The 26,227-nt window shown below is 43.4% G+C and overlaps 1 protein-coding gene across 1 annotated transcript in view; it reads left to right on the top strand.

Moving 5' to 3' along the window:
* The first annotated feature begins 586 nt into the window (after positions 1-586).
* The window catches only part of LOC111230811 (transducin-like enhancer protein 1), a 36,034-nt gene continuing 10,393 nt past the window's right edge, over positions 587-26,227 (top strand). Inside the window, exons 1-8 of the mRNA XM_022757648.1 lie at positions 587-1,305; positions 1,670-1,770; positions 2,907-2,970; positions 3,905-3,949; positions 8,470-8,532; positions 9,498-9,602; positions 12,905-13,124; positions 13,441-13,457. Coding sequence (XP_022613369.1) covers positions 1,282-1,305; positions 1,670-1,770; positions 2,907-2,970; positions 3,905-3,949; positions 8,470-8,532; positions 9,498-9,602; positions 12,905-13,124; positions 13,441-13,457 — 639 coding nt within the window. The 5' untranslated portion in view covers positions 587-1,281. The remainder of the gene's footprint in view (positions 1,306-1,669; positions 1,771-2,906; positions 2,971-3,904; positions 3,950-8,469; positions 8,533-9,497; positions 9,603-12,904; positions 13,125-13,440; positions 13,458-26,227) is intronic.

Raw genomic sequence — 26,227 nt, 5'->3', positions numbered from 1 at the left:
GGAACATAAAGTGAGTTCAAGTCCTATTAAATACATTTGCACACTGTATATTATTACATAGACAGATTGAAGAGAAGGAGAGAGAGATTTGAGTTGATTTGCAGTGACACTTGTGAGGAAGGTTCACAGCAGCTACTAAGAAAGACAGTATTTGTGTTTCTGTGTGTGTGTGAGGGCTGATTCGCTTCTGTGTGTGTGTGCACGCGCGCATTTTCAACCCTGCTGAGCCCACGTTACTTTGATTGACAGGTGAGACTAGCCTTCACCCACCGCACTGCCCGCCCTGCGCGCCTCCGGAATGGTAGCTTTTTTCTACGCGCTAATTGGCCAGAATCCGCGTAGCTCAACCAGGTCAACAGACTCGGGGCAGTTTGCAGAGCGGCTATTGGTCAGCTGTGTACTCCACATCGTTATCCCCACGTGGAGCGGTGGCTCTGATTGGTCTACAGCCGTTTTGTGGGCCGGCCCACAGTTTCGGTTAGCCGGGGAGCGTGAAACCGCGTGAGAAAGTTGCCATTGAGGTAAAGCAGAGCTAGACGGTGGACTGCTGTCGCTGCCGTGGGAGTTGTTGTTATCAAAACGAACAACATTTTTTCTCTTTTTTTTCTTGAAACCTTTTTTGGACGCAGGTTTGCATCCAAACTCAGCGGGGAAGTAAATATTTCTGTTTTTGTTGACTGTTCAACCGCCAACTAGCAACCGCAGCGAGTCAAGTGGGAACTCTTCACTGCAATTAACTTGTGTGGATTTGTCTCTGATGCGCCGACTGAGAGCCGACAGTTTGCGGCTGTCTGTTGACGGTCTACTGGCCTGAATTTCTTGCTCATTTGTTTGTTTGGTCGTCTCTCTGTACTCGGAATACATCGGATCCTACACAAAATATACCCCGGAGTGATTGAGGTTGCTCCAGCCTTTTCATTTCTCACCTGGTTCATACCCTCTTCCTCCTCCCCCTTCGTTTAGTTGCCTCCAGCTAATGAGCCGTTTCCCGTGCTTTTCCGGTTGATTTACGGCCGCGCTGCCGGTGGAGCGGAGGAGAGACAACGACCGAAAGACAGCGAGAGACAGAGAAGAGCAGGGATTCACATTAAACGGTCGGTGAACTCGAACGGAGCGGGGGGCTGTCGGTTTTGTTTGAAATTAACGACAGTTGGTCCTAATAATAACGGCGGATGGATTCGTCTCCCTGATCTGGAGCACCTCACATCCTTATTGTACCCTAGTGGATCCCTCGAAACGGGGTTTTAAGAAGGAAACCGTTGTATCCTCCCGGAGATAACAATGTTTCCCCAGGGGCGACACCCGGTAAGTCTCTTCCCTTCCAGCTTCAACAGTAGTTACCTGGCTGTAACCGGGTGTCCATAGCCCGGGAGATAACACTACCTCTTTGTCTTACCCACGCCTCTTGTTGTCTTAGTTTTAACAGCCTTCAGGATGTTAATTGGGCTCTGCAGCTGCCCAGAGCAGCAGCGTGGGGTTGATAATATTGTTTGTTTAATAACGGCTAATAATTGAAAGTTGTTGACATTACATGTGAGCCTGGAGAGGATCAAATGCATATTGTAGGCCACATAATGAGGCACTGTGATGTTAACAATCCTGTGTGTGTGTGTGTGTGTGTGTGTGTGTGTGTGTGTGTGTGTGTGTGTGGTGTTTGTGTGTGTGTCAGACGCCCCACCAGGCTCCAGGCCAGCCCTTCAAGTTCACCATCCCAGAGTCACTGGACCGCATCAAGGAGGAGTTCCAGTTTCTTCAGGCACAGTACCACAGGTGGATAATACAAACATGCACATTCACATGGAAAGCTCCGCTGTCTTTATGGACGGCAAGATGGCCAATTTTCTCGTTGTCATCTACCCTCTAACACTAAACCTCACAGTAATCACAGTCATCCCCCTTACCATAATGAACAAAACCCCAACTCTGGCCTCATACTAACCCATAAACCTGGATTAGGTTCACATACACACAAAAGTGTGTGCACACATGCAGCAGACCCCAGGCATCAGTGTTAGCGCTTACACTGCGGTAGGTCTAAGTCTTGGTGATGGGTGAGAGCCAGAGGGTGGCGTGTGGGCTCAGGGTTTCATAAATCACTCCTTATTTTCCCCTGTGTGTGTATGTGTGGTTGTGTGTTGGGAAAAGAGACTGCCTGAGTATGTGTGCAGTTGTGTTTTTCTTTGCTTTGTGTGTATGTGCTTTTACTTATTTGTGTTGTCAGGGAGGGTTGGCCACAACAGGTGAAGGCTCCTGACCTACAAACAGGCTGCTTTGTTTTGAATTCACTTCCTGATTTACACATACATAGAAGAAGGGTTAAACCAAACATCCTACAGCCGACATACAATGGTTATCATAAGTTGACAGGAGGAATTGTCATCTATATTTCACTTTCATTCTCTTGTAAACTTGCTCTATGCCCCGCACTGTTTAGGTTAGTCTTTGTGTTTGTGGGTGCTTTAATCAATGAGCAAAAAGCATGAGGAATCAGAGGAGACTATAGCTTGTCTACCAAATCTTATGCTTCACTGTTGTTAATTTTGTATTGTAGGAAAACAGCTGGGGGATCTACAAATTGCTCGCTCAACATCCTCACTGTTTATTCTTAGTCTGACTTGCTGTTTTAGGCAAAAAAGAGAGGGTCACACATCTGTTTATGTCCAAAACACTTGCTTATATTCATTGATCAGGAATGAAATGTGTTTATACTGCAAAACTAAGGCCAAAACAACAAAATATCTATTCACAAGGGCTGATGATTATATATATATATACATATATATATATATGTATATATGTGTGTGTGTGTGTGTGTGTGAAAATTCTCAGTCAGTTGGAAACTGAGGTACTGGACTAAACTGATGGACTTGGGTTGAACAAGATCAAATTTGAATTGTGTTTTTCAGTCTCAAACTGGAGTGTGAGAAGCTGGCCAGTGAAAAGACGGAGATGCAGAGACACTATGTCATGGTGAGGTCCTTGCACTCAATTCATTTGCCTCATGTCATCACACATCAAATACTGCAGTTCGCCCTGCTGAATTGTCCTTGAGGAAAATGCTGTGTCCTTAACAGCTTCATGAATTCTGGAGCTGACTGTGAACTCTCATCTTTCCAAAGACTTATAAGTGAAAAATCTAAATGAATTAAGGAAAGAGGCATAATGGAAAAACTGCAACTTGACAGTAACACCTGCTTTTATAATGCAGTTTCATCACTCAGACATGTGAATGAAGATGATTATGGTGTGAGATTAGACTGTTTCAACTTTGCACTTGTCAGTAGGCATATCGTTCAATATTTCAGCAAACAAAACATTTCACTTGGTTGAATAGATGAGGTTCTGCATTTATCTGTTCTTTCTAAAGTAAAATACCCTGAAACCTGAATCCTTAAATGAATCGTCAAAAGCACTTGAGTGTATTTGGCACATAATGAATGAAGAAGAGCACAACATAAGAGCACACCATAATAAGATGCATACAATGGAAATAAAAGTTACAGAACATACTTTTTCAACTTAATAGCAGGCTTAAAGTATCAAGCCATTTTACGAGAGGTCAAAAGAGGCTTAGTGTGTGCCTAAAGCTTTTAGTCTGATACAGAAACAAACAAAAAATAGACAGGAATATCATTCTAAATTGTTTGCAAACATACTTATCCACATTACCTCTATGGTGACACTTCTACAAAGGATGCTCTGTATTTTAGAAGTAGTTTGATTGCTCTGTGAGAATGACCTGTCTTGACACTATTCCAAAAGAGATCAGCATGCCTGGTTTTCCAAATAAAACACCCTCATCTGTAAGGTTGCACATATTTTCTTAGTTCTTTCCGCTTTTTTTTTCTTCAAAGGTTCAGAATTCCTCTCACTAACTGAACCATTTGACTTTCTCTCCTCTCAGTACTATGAGATGTCTTATGGCCTAAACATCGAAATGCACAAACAGGTATGGATGCTTATCCGTCTGCCTCTTGTCCATTGTCTTCATCTTCCTGTTTGTCTCTTTCTCTCTCTCTCTCTCTCTCTCTCTCTCTCTCTCTCTCTCTCTCTCTCTCTCTCTCTCTCTCTCTGTCTCTCTCTATCATTCTCTCTCTATCATTCTCTCTCGTGCTCTCATGGCAAGGATTTTGATGTATTTGGTGTGTGTGCCTGTTGACATGTCCTTGTGTGTGCACAAATGCATTTGGGTGTTCATTCATTTGTGTGTGTGTGTTCTACTGTATCCCTGTGTGTGTGTGTGTGTGTGTGTGTGTGTGTGTGTGTGTGTGTTTGTGATCGATGGGGCTCTGTCTCCATTTCCCCAGTTAGGGCCGGCCGGCTGAGCCCAGAGGCAGGATGAATGGCTCTGTAGATTGATTGGTGCTGTCTAGGAGAGCGGCCTGCTTTATTACATTAGAGGGGCAGGGCTGGGGAGGGCAGAGGAATCGATCACGGTGAAGCCAGGAGAGGAGAGACCGTGGCGTGGAGCTCCCTGTGTTGGAAGCAGAGAGGCAAAAATGCACCACACACACACTTGAGTAAGGCAGATACACAAGTGTGGGAACACAAAACACTCTTACCTGTTGTAATTTACACACACAAACAGAAAGCAAAGGGCACTTATGTACAACCATAAGAAATGTTTGCAAGCACACAAGGACGTGGAAAATTGGACACATGCACAATAATGTACACACAAACACAAAAAGTGTTTATTCACATGCAAAGGCAAACATGGTCACATGGTTAAGTATGTAGACACATGGATGAGGAGGAAAACTCTCTCACTCTCTCTCATGCACACAGACACACGCATTTCCCCACAGGACTGTCGCAGGGCTCAGAGCGTTTACCAGTAATTACCACAGCTATCGACCAGTCAGACCAGAGGAAATTGGAGGTGGATTGGCCTGGCTGCTTCACTGAAGAGTGGGGATGTGTCTCTGACTCTTTCACACTCCCTTCCTTTAGGTTTTTTTCTCATGATCTCCTTTTTCCTCTTGTGTTATTCTCCCCTTTTTATACCCCAAGTTCTCTCCTTTTCTTTCTGCCTTTCTCACTCTCCATTTACAATCATGGGATCTCTTCTTTCTTGAGCTACACCCCCACCCTTGTTTCTCTTTTCTTGGCTCCTCTTTCGTTTTATGCCCATGTGAAGCTACTGTTCTTTTATTGTGAGGGAGCTGCATCTCTTTCCTATTGTCCACACACACACAAACACTTACACACACTCTAACACACACACTAAAGCTCCAGGGGAGGTCATTAGCTTGGGGCTGCAGTTGTCAGAGCAACAAGCTTCTGCGTGCGGGGGGTACGGGGGATACAGACTAACAACCCACCTCCTGCTGGGGAAGTACGGGTGTGTGTTTGCATGTAGAGAGACAATAATGCTCCAATTATATGTGTAATAGGAAGCCTGTTTTCTGTAAGCACATTGTGTGTGTATACTTGCATCTTCTCTCCGTATCCTCAACTTTTGTTTACCTGCTCTCTCAATTATATGAAGTGGATTGTGCATCATAGCAATTCTCCAATGTTGCTATTCATGAGCTGAGATGAAAAATTTGCTATAAGTGCCAGGATAAATGAGTTGTGGGTTTTTGTTACCTCTATTTTATTTGCTTAAAATGTTCTTGAGTCATGATCTGTAATGGTGCCTCGCTTAGGGATTACAGCCTCATTTGTTTGATCTTTGTTAGTTTTGTCAGGTAGCTTAGTTAGATTAGCTGAGCTGACCTGATAGTAGTTGGTCAGACTATTCTCAGACAGCCTAATCAGTGAGCCTTTATACAAGCCTAATTATAGGCTTACAAATCAGGATTCTGAGAATGGATGTGCAGGTATAGTCTGCCTGAAATAGCTCTTTATTTATAGCTTTCTAGGCATAGTATTATTTGGGCATTATGAGATTGAGTTACAGCATGCGGAAGACAGCAACTCATGAGCTGGTCAGGCTGCAGGTTTCTGGTGTTAAGGTCTCTCAGGCTGATGAATTGTGCAAAAGCTGAAGTTATGGGTACATCCGGTGCAATATTTACACTGAGAATAATGGCAAGGCATGTCACATAAATGCTGCACATTTAAATACAAACATCACACCAGCTGTGTGTCACCAGCAGCCTGGTTTGTCGCACAATATAGAAATGTAGCTCTCCATTATAAGCACTGTAAGACACTTGTACACAGATGTACAAGTGTCCATTGATAGCTCTTCACATTATGCAGCTAGAATAGACTCCAGTCTACCCAGATGTGTAAATGTGCATGTTAAGCTTTTCACCTTATCAAATCCTTATTAAACATATCATATTGTGTGTCATATGCAGTCACACATGCAGATATAGATGGCAAACAGAACTACAAGTGCTCAGAAGGCTAATAGCTCCATATTCTCTTTGATCCTGAAGTCAGTTATTTATAGTGTAATTGATTGTGTTTAGTGTTCACTATTCCATATTAACTTACCTCGATTTTTCTTTTTACTAATATCTTTACTTACTTTAACCTAACCACCTTATTTAAATTCTTCTGGGTAGTGTCGTGTAATGTGAACCTTGCCAAGAATTTTCTTTTTTTTTTTAAGTTATATTGCAGGTGAAGCAGATACTTGTTTACTTCAGTAGTTGTTTTGAATAGATTAGTACTTTATTTAGCTCATACAAATAAATAATTGGCTGAACTGTGGCAGGCTCAGTTGTTTGTGAGTTGGTAGGTGCGTGTGTGTGTGTGTGTGTGTGACAGAGAGGTCCAGTGAGAGCAAGTATGCTCAAGCTAAAGAGGGGGTCTTCACAATGTCAGCTCTTCAGGAATGATCAAACCCATTAAATAATACTTAGAGCTAGTGGCATGGCTTTAGGGATGACAGTGTCCCTCACTGTGGTCCAGACTGAAATATCTCAGCAGCTACTGGATGGACTGAGATGAAATTTTGTACAGACATTCATTGTCTCTAGAAGATGAACCACGTCCTCTGACTTTTCCTCTACCGTGAGGTGGACATTTGTAATATGAAATATCTTGACAACTATCGGATGGGTTGTCATGAAATTCTTGTCCCCCTCAGGGTGAATTGTTAAAGTTTGGATCCTTTGACCTCTCGTCTGACATCATCAGGTCAAAATTTTTATTTGTCTAATACTGTGGTTTATGACCAAATATCTACACTGCCATCATCTACAGTTGTAGTTATGTGTTAAGTGCTAAGTAGCAAATGTTAATGTGCTAACTTGCTTAACTACAATGTGTTAGCATTTAGCTCAAAGCGCCATTGTGTTTAAGTCCAGTCTCACAGAGTTGCTTGCATGTCTGTATACTCTTGACCTTTTAATAACAAAGGAATTGCAGGATTTTCCACAAATCTCTTGCATGGCGGTTGGTAGAGGGAAACTGACATATCAGTACAAATTTCAAAATTTAGATTGGAAACTGGAGCAATGTAGGTCTCTTAACCCTATGCAATGTAAAGTCTCTTGGAAAGAGGAAGTTCTATATATTATTAGTGATTACTGTAAAAAGGGGGAACGAATCATTGTAACCAGTTATTTCTACACCAGGTAAAGTAATTGTTGGGTCAGTTAAATACCCACAGATTGTTGCTATGTGCTTTACAACATGTAAACATGTCTTTTTAGCTTGATGACCATGGCTGAGTTTTAAAAAGTTTTCACAAGCCATAAGTATCATTAGTTTTCATCCCATAATAATGAAAATCATCCATCTTTTCACATAACAATAAATATCCCTTTTGAAGTTTTCACATCCAGCATGTGTCTATGTATCTATTTATATGGGTTGTGTGTCTGATGAGCCATTACTATGTTTCATGGCTCCTCCAATTCCCTCTTCACCCTGGCCTTCTTCGTATCAATTTGATTGGATGATATGTAATATGAGTTCCCTTATCTGATTTAATGCCACTGTGGGGGTATCTGGTTTCAGCCAATTGTAGCCAACTCCGGGGGTTTGGGGGGCAGGCGGATGTGTTGGCATGGATACCGGGTGAGAGCAAATGAAGTTAGTAGCTGATGAGATTATGTTGAAGTGCTGATGGGAAGAGGGACAAGAGCACAGAGCATAGAGAGAGTGAAAGAAATACAACAGGCAAGAGAGAAACTTGAGCTCACACTCATGATTAGAAAGGAAAATCTCATCATACTGTGTGTGTGTGTGTGTGTGTGTGTGTGTGTGTGTGTGTGTTAGTGACGCTGAAAATGACACACACTAGATTTTTGTGTAGAGAGAAGTGGATAAGTGTAGTTATCATATCACAGACTGGTAGGTATTGTGTATATGTGTGTTTGTTGTTGGTTTGCTGTGGTGACAGCAGTTTTCAATGTTTTTGTGTGTGTGAGTGCGTGTGTGTGTGTATGTGTGCGCTTGTATTACTTTATTGGTGTTAGTGAACATCTGTCTTTCTAAATGAATGTAATTATGCTATTAACAATTAAGTCTCTTTCTGTCTCTGTGTGTCTCTTCCTTCATCAGACTGAGATAGCCAAGAGACTAAACACCATCTGTGCACAAGTCATTCCCTTCCTCTCTCAGGAGGTAAGTATGTGTGACTTTTAGCTACAGACTAGGGATGCCACGAGAACCAATACTTTGGTACTAAGTCGATGCCAAAATTCTGAGAATGTGTCGGTACTTGTTTTTCTACAGTACCATAGGTACTGTAGATGTCGTAGGTACCTGAGATGCTATTCTTTGGGGATATAACCCTATGAGCATCCTTGTCTAACATCAAACCTGAAGAGAAGAAGGCAGGCAGGCAGGCAAACTGGTGTATGGAGATATTTTGCATTTGACGCGCATCAGCAGGGACAAGTTATGGACAACCAAAAGCCATTATGAAAACGGTGCAACAGAGCATTCCAATTGGAAGGAGGAAACACCTCAAACGTATCTAAGCAGCTCAAAGACAGACATCCGGATGTGTACACATAATTCAGGGTGATGAGTTTCAGTTGTTAACTTTGTATTAACAACATGTTCAAAATGTTCATGTCCTGAAATGTTTCGGTTATTGTTTGATAACTGCGACAGTTGGCTTTTGTTGTAGCAACACCCCACACACAACATTCACAAAGGCTAACGTTAGCTTGTTTAGGCTGACATAGCAACAGCTCATAATGTGAGCAATGAGCTCAAAACATTAGCAGGTTACTGTCATTACTGTACAGTCTGTCAAAATATAATGCTGGCTTTTTAAATGAGCATTTTCAGACCATGGGTGTGGTGGAGACGTGCACTTGTGTGTGTTAACACACTGTGTGTGTAGCAGTATCTGTTGATATCTGTTTTTTTTCTGTGGTATTGAATTTGGTATTGAGAATCGTAGAATTTCATTGCTATTGGTACTGACTACCAAATTCCTGGTATTGTGACATCCCTACTACAGACTATGTTTTTTTTATGCTATTTATACACTCTAGTTGTCTCTGCTAGCTCTACTGATAAATCTGCCTTTTACTCTCAGTCTTCAACCAGACTGTGTGTGTCTGTGTGTTTTGCAGCATCAGCAGCAAGTGGTCCAAGCTGTGGAGCGGGCCAAACAAGTGACCATGGCAGAGCTCAATGCCGTCATCGGGGTACGTGGACTGCCAGGTCTTCCACCTACAGTGTGTATTCCTCTACTTCCTTTTTACTTACATTATATTGACTGTGTCTGCATGTCTGTTTACTGCATAAGAAATACATTTCCTTCCCTACACATGAAAAGACAGAGATGCAAAACCTTTTATATTTTGATTCTTGAATAGTGTAATTTTAATCTCTGATACTTGCCTGCTACAACTACATTTTTTTTTCTGGAAAAGGGCACTTGTTCTTTGTGTGCAGCCGTGATAGCCAGTATGTCTAGTGTTGTTGTATGTGAAAGAGCACAGGATGCCATACTACACTGCTACACGAGTATAGCAGTATAAGATAGTTTAAAAGTGAGGGAAGGATAAAATACTCTGATAAGCGTTCAGCTGTGTATATGCCAATGCTATACCTCTCCATAACCTCACATATAGGAACAGGATGTCAACAGGTCTGTCTTTTATTTGTGGAAAAAATTTCACTAAATACCGTCAGAATCAGTACTAAAGCTTTACAGTGGTACTGGTAATATAAATTATACACCTGCGCAAATACGTTTACACTGATTATACATTTGAGGCATATGGCTGACTCTGAACTTTAAAGGAGATGCAATTATTTCAATCCCTTGATCACCAAACTAATCTCAAAGTCATGGGCCAATGGCACAGTCCCCCAAAAGTGTTTTTGGGATTGTCATGTCATGTCAGACATATGAAAAAGTTGGTAGGCATACAATTTCTCTTTTTTATGGACTATGGGCCTGGGAATAAAAATGGGTTGATTGATTGATTGATTGATTGATTGATTGATTGATTGATTGATTGATAGAAATGATCTTTTTCACAGTGAGTGAGTAGAGAAGAAATTATATGATTCAGTGAGAGAAGTGTGATGAGTGGTGTTCATTGAAAAGATGTCATCAGCCTGTGATGAAGGATGGGGCATGACCAGCTATTCTCAAGATGAAAATGGATTGGTATGATGAGAGTAAGGAGACATTACAAATACAAATGTTTTACTTGCAATTCAGTGGTAATGTTAGTTGAAAAGAGAGACTGAGTTGAGCTGTTGGTGGTGACTTTTTGGGTGGGACTGTAGAATGGTTGAGAATACTCAGCTTCATAGTTGCCATAGGGGAGGCCAGGGGCGTGTGTTTAAGGGAAATTAGGGTGAAGGAAGGGGGTGGGAGGGCTTTAGCTTAGCAAAGAGTGGCACTGGGCTTAGAGGGTATTTTGGTTAGATGTGAGGTGGGCTTGTTAGTTGGCGTGGACTGATGGGGCTCTCTGTTAGTGTGTGATGGGGGGAGAGGTGGATTTGGCAGTTGCTGTTTGAGTCTTAATTGCAGGATTTCAGTGTTTGTAAAAGGGGGGTCACGGCGTTGCCCTTACACTCCCCTCTCCCCCTCTCCCCCTCTCCTCCCGTCTCCCACGCCAGCCTGTCATTCACCCCGTTTGTGAGTTAAATGAGTGTAATGAAGCATGTTGCCCTTACCTCTATACACACACACACACACACACACACACACACACACACACACACAGACATGCATACACACATGCATACACACCAGCTCACACTAACATCCCATGACAAACCAGGCTCCCCTTGCCTCCACCAATGCTTCCCCTCCATTTACTCCCATCAGGGGTCCTGTCTGTGTATACGTGTGTGTGTTTTTGCATCTGTTTGTGTGTGCGTCTGTGTGTAGCAGAGCGTACGTTTCTGTTATCCTCAGAAAACAACAGTCAGGGGGAGGATGGTTGAGTAAGGGTGTGTGTGTCTTCCTTGTTTATCTAGACTCTGTGTATGCATGTTAGTGTGATCAAGTGTGACATGTGGGTGTGTTTATGTTTGATTGTTTGGCAGGCGAGCCAACTCAGGAAATTGAGTGGTGTGCGTGTGTGTGTGTGTGTCTGTGTGTCTGTGTGTGTCTGTCCGTACAGGCAGGCATGGGGGCTGAGGCTAAAAGACTATTTTGTTGTGTTGCTTTCATTCATCATGGCAGGACGCAGAGAGTGAAGGATGGATAGAGAGGAAAAGAGAAGGCGGAGGCTCAGGAGAGGGGGAGTGGGTTAGTCAATTAGGTGAGATAAAAGTCGGTTTGACCTTCACCACTCCTTCCACCCCTGCCGAGTCACCCCCTGTGCCCCCCTTCTCCTCTCCTCTCCCTCCTTCCTCCTCCCCTCCCTGCGGCGAATCAGTGAGCTTGGATTCCCGCGGCTACTGTCTGAGGAGGCAATAATGATGTTTTGGAACACAAAGGCATTTCACGCTCAGACGAGCGCCTGATTTGGTGTGAAAGAGAGAGCAGGGCTGCCAGCCAAACTCTCTCTCCCTCTCTTTCACCCTCTTCTCTCCTTCTCTCCTCCCCTCTCCACTCAGCCGCCTCACACCCTCACAAGACCTGACAGTGCAGGCAGCAGCTGGGGCTCTCGGCTCTCTCCCCCTACTTCTCCGTCATTCCTCCTTTTCCTCCCCCCTCTTCTCCCACCACATCCTCGGGCTCTGGGCTGTGATCCCAGCTGTCAGTATTGTTCAGTGTTTGACCTCGGAGGGAGGAGGGGGTGTGTGTGTGTGTGTGTGTGTGTGGGTGTGTGTGTGTGTGTGTGTGTGTGGGTGTGTGTGTGTGTGTGTGTGTGTGGGTGTGTGTGTGTGTGTGTGTGTGTGGGTGTGTGTGTGTGTGTGTGTGTGTGGGTGTGTGTGTGTGTGTGTGTGTGTGTGTGTGTGTGTGTGTGTGTGTGTTGGTGTGTTGGTGTGTTGGTGTGTTGGTGTGTGTGAGGCTGTGTGTAGGGGGAGAGGATGTGTTCACTGCCTTGTAGATTGCAGCAGCTTGTTGAGATGGTGTAAACCCAGGCGCTGAAGAAACTGTCCCATCTGTTGAAGACTTCAATAAGGCCAGAAATCTATATTGATTAGGTTACAGAGTGCTATTGATTCTTACCTATTGATGCCTTTAACTGACACATGAGGTTTTGGAGTCAAGTGTCAGTGTTTTGCACCTTTAAAGCAGCTACATTATAGCTTTTTTTGTCTACATCCAGTGAGCTCACCGTCTCATCTTTTTAGTACTTGCCAACATGAATGCTGAATTCTAGCAGCACAGTCCACTAACTTAGGTTTGTTTTCCAAGGCTAAACTGCTGGTGAACACACTGCTCCTTTTTAGTGGCAAATCAAAACTTTATTTTGTATTTGCAGTATATTGCGAGCTTTAAACTAAGAACACCTCAAGAAGACTCAGCTTTGTGTTGCAGCATCCCTGAATGTTCCCCATTTTTTTTATCAACTCAACTTACATCACCTTTCTCTGTCTGTTTTTTCTCTCTGTCTTAAAGCAGCAGCATCTATCCCATAACCATGGTGGTGCCCCAGTGCCCCTCACCCCTCACCCTGCTGGTCTCCACCCCTCTCAGCTGGGTGGTTCAGCTGGCCTCCTGGCTCTTTCAGGAGCACTTGGTGCTGTTCCTCCCCATCTGGTGGGAAAAGACGGTGGTGATAAAAAGCCCCACCTGTCCGGACCAGACGCACACACTGGAGGACCTGAGCACCTGAGAGGTGAACAGACACACCCTCCAGCACAGAAACATTTCCTAAAATTATTATGTATTAGTTTGTGAATAACTGAAGTTTGTGAATAACTGAATTATAATGTCACTCAACTTGTATTCAACTGTGTATTATCAAAGATGCATTATTTTAGTGTCTTTATTGTTTACTTCCTCTCTAAAGTTTAGGTTCTTAGTTATAATTATAATGAAATGCACAAAACATTTCCAATTCATTCTCCTTCCTATCTTTTTTTTGTTTTCTGCTCTGCTGAACACCCACCCGTGTGACCTCCACCACATCCATGAATTTCCAATGGCAATAGAGCGAGAGCCTGGCACAGTAAGTACTTTTCTCTTTCTGGTCTGAGTATTTTGACAAACCACTCACTTTATTTTGTTGGGGAATTTGACTTCGTTCTTAGATGCTGTTTACATGGATGGATGTCTGTGGGATTAGTAAACTCTACTCAAACCCTGCTCTAAATAAACTACATTTAATGTACATATAGCAAATAAAAGTAATGATGTAATTGTTTGAACTTACTGCGCTTATGAAATTATCGACATGTTGTTATGCAGGAAAAACAGCAAAAGCTAAAAAAATAAAGACATAGACAAGGTGGTCTTGTGCAAACCATTTAATTTTCACACGTTTCACACAATATTTAAAAAGGCACATTTATTCTAAGTGACATGAAAAATTAGACTTGGAATTCGTAACTTCATGTAAGCTGCACCTATTGCTGAGGCAGGCTCATTTTGTCATTTTATTGGAAATGCATTTATTATCCATTTTTTTTGCTGCTGTAGTGAACCAATTTCCCCTTAGGGACCAATGAAGTTCATCTCACCATGTTATTATGTATATAAAACCACCTTGCAGTTTTTTACCACTTTTTCAAACCCAAATAGCTTTCATTGTTGAAGGCGTATTTTTGATTGTCAGTTTCAAAGTGTGTGTGTGTGTGTGTGTGTGTGTGTGTGTGTGTGTGTGTGTGTGTGTGTGTGTGTTATGTGTGCTTGGGGATCTCTCAGGGAGAGCTTTGGCCTGCCTGTTTAGTTCTGCTCTAGATCTGCTCTGAACTGTTAGGTTTCCTTTCTCCTCCAAATGAGCTTTTTAGCATGGTCACACACACGCGCACACACACACACACACGCACACACACTTTACATAATACAGACATGCGCACACACACACTCCTCCAGCCTAGCCTGCATGTTGTGCCTATTTAACACCACCTCAGTGAGCAGATTACCCCCCCCACACACACACACACACCCCCACCCCCACCCCCCCACTGCCCCTGATCCCTCCGCGCTTAAAGACTCTCATTGTGTTTAATATCACCACCACTGAGAGGGGAGGGCTTGGGAAAGGGTGGGGGGTGGGGGGTGGGGGGTGGGGGGGTGAGGGAGCTTGAGGGAGCAAGCATCATATGACACTGAGCTTGTGTGTGTGTGTGTTTGTGTGTGTGAGAGAGAGAGACTATGCTAAAAGCGAACAGGGGAGGGATGGAGGGGGGAAATTGCTTATGTTTTGCGGGTCAGTGCTCCTGTGCTCAGCTCACTAAAACCTTTCAGTAAAAGGGGAGGAGGTGGGAGGGAGGAGGAGGGGAGGGCGTGAAGGAAGGGGCCTTTGGCAGAATACAGATTTTCAGCCCCCCCCATGCCTCTCTTTCCCTCCCTCATCTCTTGTCACCCTTTCTTCTCCTCCACACTCTCACACCCTCCCTCCATCCTCTCTGTCCTCTAATCTCATCCCCTCCCTTTCCCCTTTTTTCTCACCATCCTCCCATGCTCCTCCTCTCTTAGCTATTCCTCCTTCATTTACCCTTTCTCCCCTCAAAGCCCACTCCCTTGCTAGATATGTGCACGCGCATGTGTGTTTGTGTATGTTGTATGCACATTTCATTGACAGGCTGAGACTATAATGGACTCAACATGAAGCTTTAATCCATTAACAATAGGATCCGTTGGTCAGGAGGCCAGAGGGGGGCAGCTCTGGTGTGTGTGTGTGTGTGTGTGTGTGTGTGTGTGTGTGTGTGTGTGTGTGTGTGTGTGTGTGTGTGTGGGTGTGTGTGTTGTTGTGTGGTGTGTGTCTTAGTCTTGGGACACAGAGAGGGCGCATGAGTGAGTTATGCAAGTAACAACACTTATAGAACGCTCTGTACTACACTTTGATACATACACACAGGCTTTTCACAGTCAATTACTACATTGCCACGCACACACACGCACACCACACACACAAATACACACACAACATTACTGCAGCCAGTTTGCACTTGTCAGAGCCAGGAGAGGGAGCCACTGATAGATTGAGACCACTTTAATGTAATCATCACTTCCACAGGCGTGTGTTTGGTGTGTGGCTGTTGACTGGCCATTGCAAGTGAGAAAAGAGCGTTGCTGTTAGTACTGAAGTGTTAGTGCATACTTAATTCATGCTTCTGTGAACTTATTAACCTAGTTTGCAATAAGGAGTCTGTTTTTCTTAAAAACCTGGCTTTCTACACATAGCTGGAATAGCTTTGTAATTAGTGGTAGATGTATCAGACGATCCACTGAGACTCATGAAGCACATCACAAAAAATCACACAAACTACCAATTGTAAATTGTCTCACCTCTGCAAAATCCATTGGTTTTTTCTTCTGTTGTCCTTCAAACTCTCCTCTCTCTTTTTTCTATTTTTCTACCTTCACACTACCCATCATCTTATCTTTAATCTCTCTCCTCCCTGTGTGCTCCTATTTCACTGTTCTGTCCTTCTACTCCTCCTCTTCTGCTTTCATCTGCAGAGTAACTCATTGCTGCCAGAAAGGCTTAGGAACTCGATAAGCGTCGCGCACGCGGACCTGAGTTCCGAAACGACACAAAGGAAACGCAAGGCGGATGACAAGGACTCCAGCCACCTACTGTAAGAAATGGTTTCTGGGTTGTCTGTGTGTTGTTGGTTGTTGTTGTGCAATTGTGCAAGTGAGGAACATGCATATTGAGTGTTTTGTTTCCGAAGTGATGGTTCACTTTTGGTATTAATCTTGTACTGATTCACTTGTAAGTTCCTTGTAACAGTTCTGTTTTCAGCTAATAAAAGGACAAGACATTGTGACAATCTTCTGTTAAAGAAATTTTACACAGATGAAGTGAAGGGAGAGAATATTTAATGTGAAGCTAACTGATGTCTGTCTTTTTTGCAGATAGCGACGGGGAGAAAAGTGAATGTAATTTAGTGAGTGGATGTCTCAAATGAGGTCATTTATGTTTTTGATTTTTTTTTTTTTTTTCGATTGTTTGTTAATAGTTTGACAAATTGTTGGTTTTTTCCCATGGGAGGGATGTAAAAAAATTAAAATGACAGGCATCACAGTAGTGTGTGGGGATGTCGTTCTATGAATTGACTATAATATAGTTCACAGTTGTCCATGGGACTGAAATTGTTCTATCTAGTGAAAATGCCAACATCCACTTTTGTACAGTGATTTTTTTTCTCGAGGTAGTTCACGAATCCTTGTCCCTTCACCAGGATCCAGGCCTTCTCCTCGTGGCACACCTCTCCCCTCACCTAGAGAGAATGGCCTGGATAAAGCACGTCTTCTCAAGAAAGACCCCTGTTAGTCCAGCCTCTACTGCATCATCACTAACAATAAAACCTAAAAACTCCTCCTCCCTCAAGTCCAAGAGGATTGGCAATGGAGGATGGATTAAGACCAAATTATTTTTCAGATTTTTAGCATATAGTTTGGATAAACTAGGTGGATGGATTTCGATAGATGTTGAAATACATATGTCAGTAGTTACTTTGTTGTATTCTGAAAGTGTCTCTCTCTCTGTTGGCAGCGAGAAAGGCAGCACACTGGGCTAAAGTCACAGCACCCCCACACCTAGAGGTGACTCCACCCCCTGGTCGAGCTCCCACACCTGGAATTCGGCCAAGTCTGTCCAAACCCCCTCCATGGAGATACCACAATCCACCTAGTTAAGCCCCGTATAAACATTTTGTAATTAATTGATATGATAGGTTGTGTTAATTAATATTTGAGTTTTGCCAGGGGTATGAGTTGTCTTTTCTAACTTGTCTCCAGGGAAAATTCACATTATCACAAAAATCAAGCGGCTTTGGATTAAATCATGCAGGACTTACTTTTTCCTGCTTGCCAAAAATGAACTGTTGTTGTAAGCTTGGAGGTCACCAATTGTTCTTCATGGCACACCTTTACTTTGGAAAAATCTCAAAATATTAAAATAACACAACCTATCATATCATTCAATTACAAATGTTTATACGGCTTATAATAGTGGATGTGGTATCTCCATGGAGGGGAGTCATTGGACAGACTTGGCCGAATTCCAGGTGCTGGAGCTCGGGACCAAGGGTGGAGTCACCTCTAGGTGTGGGGTGCTTGACTTTAGCCCAGGTTTGCCTGCCTTATGTCGCTGCCACAGAGAGAGAGACACTTCAGAAATACACAAAGAATGTAACTACTGGACATATGTATTCAAACAATCTATCAATCCATCCACCTAGTTTATCCAACTATATGCTGAAAATCTGAAAAATATTTGTCTTATCCATCCCTACCATTGCCGTCTCTTTGGACTTGAGGGAGGAGGAGCTAGCTGGATGATGCAGTAGAGGCTGGACTACAGGGGTCTTTCTTTGAGAAGACGTGCTTTATCCCAGGCCATTCTCTCTAGGTGAGGGGAGAGGTTGTGCCACGAGGGAGAGGCTGGATCCTGGTGAAGGGACAAGGATTCGGGTGAACTACGCCGAGAAAAAAAATCACTGTACAAAAGTGATGTTGGCATTTTCCTAGATAGAACATTTCAGTCCCATGGACAACTGTGAATATTATTAAGTCAATTCATAGAACGACATCCCCCACACATACTGTGATGCCTGTCATTTATTTTTTTTACATTCCCTCCATGGGAAAAAACCACAATTGTCAAACTATTAACAAACAAACTGAAAAAAAAAAAAAAAAAATCAAAACAACTGACCTCATTTGAGACATCCACCACTAAATTATCATCACTTTTCTTCCCCGTCGCTTCCTGCAAAGACAGACCATCAGTTAGCTCACCATTAAATATTCTCTCCCTTCACATTCCATCTGGTAAATTTCTTTAACAGAAGATTGTCACAAATTCCTTGTCCTTTTATTAGCTGAAAAAACAGACTGTTACAAGGAACTACAAGTGAATAGTCAAGATTAATACCAAAGTGAACATCACTCGAAACAAAACACTCAAAATGCATGTTTCCTCACTTGCACAATTGCACACAACAACACACACACAGACAACAGAACCATTTCTTACATAGTGGCTGGAGTCCTTGTCATCCGCCTTGCGTTCTTTTGTGTCGTTCGGAAACTCAGGTCCGTTGCGACGCTTACTGAGTCCTAAGACTTTCTGGCAGCAATGAGTTTACTCTGCAGATGAAAGCAGAGAGGAGGAGTAGAAGGACAGAACAGTGAAAATAGGAGCACACAGGGAGGAGAGATTAAAGAAAGATGATAGGTAGTGTAGGTAGAAAAATAGAAAAAGAGAGAGGAAGGAGAGTTGAAGGACAAAGAAGAAAAAAAACAATGGATTTGCAGAGGTGAGACAATTTACAATTCAGTTGTGCTTGTTGTGTGTGCATTCATGAGTTTCAGTGGATCGTCTGATCCATCTACCACTTAATTACAAGCTATTCAGCTATGTGTAGAGCAGGTTTAGAAAAACAGACTCTTACTTGCAAATAGGTTAATAGTTCACAGAAGCATGAATTAAGTAGCACTAACACTTCAGTACTAACAGCAACCTCTTTTCTCACTTGACCAATGCCAGTCACAGCCACACACAAACACACGCCTGTGTGAAGTTGATGATTACTTTAAGTGGCTCTCAAAATCTATCAGTGCTCCCTCTCCTGGCTCTGACAAGTTGCACTGGCTGCAGTATGTGTGTGTGTATTTGTGTGTGTGTGTGCGTGTGTGTGCGTGCAATGTGTAATTGACTGTGAAAGCCCTGTGGATTATCAAGTGTTAACAGACTGTCTGTGTGTGTTTACTTGCATAACACTCATGCGCCCCTCTGTGTCCAAGACTAGACACACACACACACACACACAAAAACACACACACACACACACACCACCACACACACACACACACACACACACACACACACACACACACACCAGAGCTGCCCCCCTCTGGCCTCCTGACCAACCGATCCTATTGTTAATGGATTAAAGCTTCATGTTGAGGTCCATTATAGTCTCAGCCTGTCAATGAAAATGTGCATGACAACATACACAAACACAACATGCGCGTGCACATATCTAGCAAGGGAGTGGGCTTTGAGGGAGAAGAAAGGGTAAATGAAGGAGGAATAGCTAGAAGGAGGACATGGGAGGATGGTGAGAAAAAAGGGGAAAGGGAGGGGATGAGATTAGAGGACAGAGAGGATGGAGGGAGGTTGTGAGATGTGGAGGAGAAGAAAGGGTGACAAGAGATGAGGGAGAGAAAGAGAGGCAATGGGGGGGCTGAAAATCTGTATTCTGCCAAAGGCCCCTTCCTTCACGCCCTCCCCTCCTCCTCCCTCCCACCTCCTCCCCTTTTACTGAAAGGTTTTAGTGAGCTGAGCACAGGAGCACTGACCCGCAAAACATAAGCAATTTCCCCCCCTCCAATCCCTCCCCTGTTCGCTTTTAGCATAGTCTCCTCTCTCTCACACACACAAACACACACACACACAAGCTCAGTGTCATATGACTGCTGCTCCCTCACCCCCCCCACCCCCCCACCCCCCACCCTTTCCCAAGCCTCCCCTCTCAGTGGTGGTGATATTAAACACAATGAGAGTCTTTAAGCGCGGGATCAGGGGCGTGGGGGGTGGGTGGGGGTGTGTGTGTGTGTGTGGGGGGGGTAATCTGCTCACTGAAGTGTTAAATAGGCACAACAATGCAGGCTAGGCTGGAGGAGTGTGTGTGTGCGCATGTCTGTATATGTAAGTGTGTGTGCGTGTGTGTGTGTGTGTGCGCGTGTGTGTGACCATGCTAAAAAGCTCATTTGGAGGAGAAAGGAAACCTAACAGTTCAGAGCAGATCTAGAGCAGAACTAAACAGGCAGGCCAAAGCTCTCTCCTGAGAGATCCCCAAAGCACACATAACACACACCACACACACACACACACACACACACACACACACACACACACACACACACACTTTGAAACTGACAATCAAAAATACGCCTTCAACAATGAAAGCTATTGTGGAAAAAAGTGGTAAAAAACTGCAAGGTGGTTTTATATACATAATAACATGGTGAGATGAACTTCATTGGTCCCTAAGGGGAATTGGTTCACTACAGCAGCAAAAAAAATGGATAATAAAATGCATTTCCAATAAAAATGACAAAATGAGCCTGCCTCAGCAATAGGTGCAGCTTACATGAAGTTACGAATTCCAAGTCTAAATTTTTCATGTCACTTAGAATAAATGTGCCTTTTTAAATATTGTGTGAAACGTTTGAAAATTAAATGGTTTGCACAAGACCACCTTGTCTATGTCTTTATTTTTTTTAGCTTTTGCTGTTTTTCCTGCATAACAACATGTCGATAATTTCATAAGCGCAGTAAGTTCAAACAATTACATCATTACTTTTATTTGCTATATGTACATTAAATGTAGTTTATTTAGAGCAGGGTTTGAGTAGAGTTTACTAATCCCACAGACATCCATCCATGTAAACAGCATCTAAGAACGAAGTCAAATTCCCCAACAAAATAAAGTGAGTGGTTTGTCAAAATACTCAGACCAAGAAAGAGAAAAGTATTTACTGTGCCAGGCTCTCGCTCTATTGCCATTGGAAATTCATGGATGTGGTGGAGGTCCACGGGTGGGTGTTCAGCAGAAGCAGAAAACAAAAAAAAGATAGGAAGGAGAATGAATTGGAAATGTTTTGTGCATTTCATTATAATTATAACTAAAAGAACCTAAACTTTAGAAGGAAGTAAACAATAAAGACACTAAAATAATGCATCTTTGATAATACACAGTTGAATACAAGTTGAGTGACATTATAATTCAGTTATTCACAAACTTCAGTTTTCACAAACTAATTACATAACAATTTTAGGAAATGTTTCTGTGCTGGAGGGTGTGTCTGTTCACCTCTCAGGTGCTCAGGTCCTCCAGTGTTGTGCGTCTGCCGGACAGGTGGGGCTTTTTATCACCACCGTCTTTTCCCACCAGATGGGGAGGAACAGCACCAAAGTGCTCCCTGAAAGAGGCCAGGAGGCCAGCTGAACCACCCAGCTGAGAGGGGTGGAGACCAGCAGGGTGAGGGTGAGGGCACTGGGGACCACCATGGTTATGGGATAGATGCTGCTGCTTTAAGACAGAGAGAAAAAACAGACAGAGAAAGGTGATGTAAGTTGAGTTGATAAAAAAAATGGGGAACATTCAGGGATGCTGCAACACAAAGCTGAGTCTTCTTGAGGTGTTCTTAGTTTAAAGCTCGCAATATACTGCAAATACAAAATAAAGTTTTGATTTGCCACTAAAAAGGAGCAGTGTGTTCACCAGCAGTTTAGCCTTGGAAAACAAACCTAAGTTAGTGGACTGTGCTGCTAGAATCAGCATTCATGTTGGCAAGTACTAAAAAGATGAGACGGTGAGCTCACTGGATGTAGACAAAAAAAGCTATAATGTAGCTGCTTTTAAAGGTGCAAAACACTGACACTTGACTCCAAAACCTCATGTGTCAGTTAAAGGCATCAATAGGTAAGAATCAATAGCACTCTGTAACCTAATCAATATAGATTTCTGGCTTATTGAAGTCTTCAACAGATGGGAACAGTTTCTTCAGCGCCTGGGTTTACACCATCTCAACAAGCTGCTGCAATCTACAAGGCAGTGAACACATCCTCTCCCCCTACACACAGCCTCACACACGACCAAACACACAACACACCAAAACACCAACACACCACACACACACACACACACACACACCACACACACAGCACACACACACACAACCACACACACACAACACACACACACACAACAACACCCCCTCCTCCCTCCGAGGTCAAACACTGAACAATACTGACAGCTGGGATTCACAGCCCAGAGCCCGGAGGATGTGGTGGGAGAAGAGGGGGAGGAAAGGAGGAATGACGGAGAAGTAGGGGGAGAGAGCCGAGAGCCCCAGCTGCTGCCTGCCACTGTCAGGTCTTGTGAGGGTGTGAGGCGGCTGAGTGGAGAGGGGAGGAGAGAAGGAGAGAAGAGGTGAAAGGAGGGAGAGAGAGTTTGGCTGGCAGCCCTGCTCTCTCTTTCACACCAAATCAGGCGCTCGTCTGAGCGTGAAATGCCTTTGTGTTCCAAAACATCATTATTTGCCTCCTCAGACACGTAGCCGGCGGGAATCCAAGCTCACTGATTCGCCGCAGGGAGGGAGAGGAAGGAGGGAGAGGAGAGGAGAAGGGGGGCACAGGGGGTGACTCGGCAGGGGTGGAAGGAGTGGTGAAGGTCAAACCGACTTTTATCTCACCTAATTGACTAACCCACTCCCCCTCTCCTGAGCCTCCGCCTTCTCTTTTCCTCTCTATCCATCCTTCACTCTCTGCGTCCTGCCATATGAATGTGGAAAGCAACACAACAAAATAGTCTTTTAGCCTCAGCCCCCATGCCTGCCTGTACGGACAGACACACACAGACACACAGACACACACACACACACACGCACACACTCCAATTTCCTGAGTTGGCTCGCCTGCCAAACAATCAAACATAAACACAACCCACATGTCACACTTGATCACACTAACATGCATACACAGAGTCTAGATAAAACAAGGAAGACACACACACCCTTACTCAAACCATCCTCCCCTGACTGTTGTTTTCTGAGGATAACAGAAACGTACGCTCTGCTACAGCACAGACGCACACACAAACAGATGCAAAAACACACACACGTATACACAGACAGGACCCCTGATGGAGTGAGTAAATGGAGGGGAAGCATTGTGGAGGCAAGGGGAGCCTGGTTTGTCATGGGATGTTATGTGAGCTGGTGTGTATGCATGTGTGTATGGCATGTCTGTGTGTGTGGTGGTGTTGTGTGTGTGTGTGTGTGTGTGTGTGTGTGTGTATAGAGGTAAGGGCAACATGCTTCATTACAGCTCATTTAACTCACAACCGGGTGAATGACAGCTGCGTGGGAGACGGGAGGAGAAGGGGAGAGGGGGAGAGGGGAGTGTAAGGGCAACGCCGTGACCCCCCTTTTACAAACACTGAAATCCTGCAATTAAGACTCAAACAGCAACTGCCAAATCCACCTCTCCCCCATCACAACACTAACAGAGAGCCCCATCAGTCCACGCCAATAACAAGCCCACCTCACATCTAACCAAAATACCCTCTAAGCCCAGTGCCACTCTTGCTAAGCTAAAGCCCTCCCACCGCCCTTCCTTCACCCTAATTTCCCTTAACACACGCCCCTGGCCTCCCCTATGGCAACTATGAAGCTGAGTATTCAACCATTCTACAGTCCCACCCAAAAAGTCACCACCAAGCAGCTCAACTCAGTCCTCTTTTCAACTAACATTACCACTGAATTGCAAGTAAAAACATTTGTATTTGTAATGCTCCTTACTCTCATCATACCAATCCATTTCATCTTGAGAATAGCTGGTCATGCCGCCATCCTTCATCACAGGCTGATGACATTTTTCAATGAACACCACTCATCCACACTTCTCTCACTGAATCATATAATTTCTTCTCTACTCACTCACTGTGAAAAAAGATCATTCTATCAATCAATTCAATCAAATCAATCAATCAATCAATCAATCCAATCAACCCATTTTATTCCCAGGCCCATAGTCCATTAAAAAAAAGAGAAATTGTATGCCTACCAACTTTTTCATATGTCTGACATGACATGACAATCCCAAAAACACTTTTGGGGACTGTGCCATTGGCCCATGGACTTTGAGATTAGTTTGGTGTTCAAGGGATTTGAAATAATTGCATCTCCTTTAAAGTCAGAGTCAGCCATATGCCTTCAAATGTATAATCAGTGTAAACGATTTGCGCAGGTGTATAATTTATATATACAAGTACCACTGTAAAGTTTTAGTACTGATTTGACGGTATTTAGTGAAATTTTTCCACAAATAAAAAGACAGACCTGTTGACATCCTGTTCCTATATGTGAGGTTATGGAGAGGTATAGCATTGGCATATACAAGCTGAACGCTTATCAGAAGTATTTTATCACTTCCCTCACTTTTAAACTATCTTATACTGCTATAACTCGGTAGCAGTGTAGTATGGCATCCTGTGCTCTTTCACATACAACACACTAGACATACTGGCTATCACGCGCTGCACACAAAGAACAAGTGCCCTTTTCCAAGAAAAAAATGTAGTTGTAGCAGGCAAGTATCAGAGATTAAAATTACACTATTCAAGAATCAAAAATATATAAAGGTTTTGCATCTTGTCTTTTCATGTGTAGGGAAGGAAATGTATTCTTATGCAGTAAACAGAAGCGAACACAGTCAATATAATGTAAGTAAAAAGGAAGTAGAGGAATACACACTGTAGGTGGAAAACCTGGCAGTCCACGTACCCCGATGACGGACATTGAGCTCTGCCATGGTCACTTGTTTGGGCCCGCTCCACAGCTTGGAACCACTTTGCCTGGCTGATGCTGGCAAAACACAGACGGACACACCAGTCGGTGACAGACTCGCGAGAGTAAACCAGGCAATTATCAGTAGAAGCATAGCAGAGACAATAGAGTGTGATAATAGCAATAAAAAAAAACATAGCTGTATACGTAGGATGATACACAATACCAGGAATTTGGTGTAGGTCGTACCATATGCAATGAAACTAGCGTTTCCAATAACCAATCAACTACCACAAAGAAAAAAAACAGATACAACAGATACGCACACAGCACAGGTGTTTAACACACACACAGTGCACGTCTCTCCACACACCAGGTCTGAAAAATGCTCATTTAAAAGCCACGCATTATATATTTTGGAACACAGACTTTGTTAACAGTATTGACAAACCATGCAATGTTTGGTGACTCATTGCTCACATATGGAAGCTGTTGCCTATGGATCAGCCTAAACAATCAACGTAGCCTTGCTGTGAATGTTGTGTGTGGGTGTTTGCTACAACAACAAGCAACTGCTGCGCAGTTACAAACAATAACCGAGACATTTCAGGACGATGAACATTTGAACATGTGTTAATACAAAAGTAACAACTGAACTCATCACCCTAATTATGTGTACAGCACTCGGATAGTTGTCTTTGAGCTGCTTAATACGTTTTGAGATCTGTTCCTCCTTCCAATATGGAATAAGCTCTGTTCCACCCGTTTCGATAATGGCTTTTGGTGTCCATAAACTTGTCCACTGCGATCGCCGTCAAGTGCAAAATATCTCGATACCAAGTTTGCCTCCCTGCCTGCCCTTCTTCTTCAGGATTGAGTGTTAGAAAAGGATGCTCATAGCAGTTATACCCCAGAATGCATCTCCAGGTACCTAACGACATCTACACGTACCTATGTACTGTAGAAAAGACAGTACCTGACACATCTCTCAGAAATTTTGGCATCGACCTTAGTACCAAAGTATGTTTCGGTTTCTCGTTGGCAAATCCCTAGTCCGAGCTAAATAAACACATATCTTACCTCCTGAGAGAGGAGGCGATATAGAGACTTGTGCACCCGCATGGTTAACAGTCCCCTAGTGGCTATCTCAGTCTGATAAGGAAGAGACACAAGAGGAACAATGAAAGAGACTATTATTGGCATAGCTACAGAATTCGAGAGATAATTATAGAAAACAGATGTTCACTAACCACCAGAGAGAGAGGTATAGATACTCGAGCGCACACATACACACACACACGCACCACACACACAAAAACATGAGAAACTGCTGTTCACCACAGCAACCAACAAAAACACACATATACACACATAACCTACCGTCTGTGATATGATAAACTAACCAGTATCGCCTTTCTCTCTAACAACAAAATCTAGTGTGATGTCATTTATCTCTTCTCTTAT

This window comes from Seriola dumerili, unplaced genomic scaffold (genome assembly GCF_002260705.1).
Source record: "Seriola dumerili isolate Sdu_G_001 unplaced genomic scaffold, Sdu_1.0 BDQW01000290.1, whole genome shotgun sequence".
NCBI lineage: Eukaryota > Metazoa > Chordata > Actinopteri > Carangiformes > Carangidae > Seriola > Seriola dumerili.
Note: the sequence above shows the minus strand (reverse complement) of the source record. Positions and strands in the feature narration are given on the sequence as shown.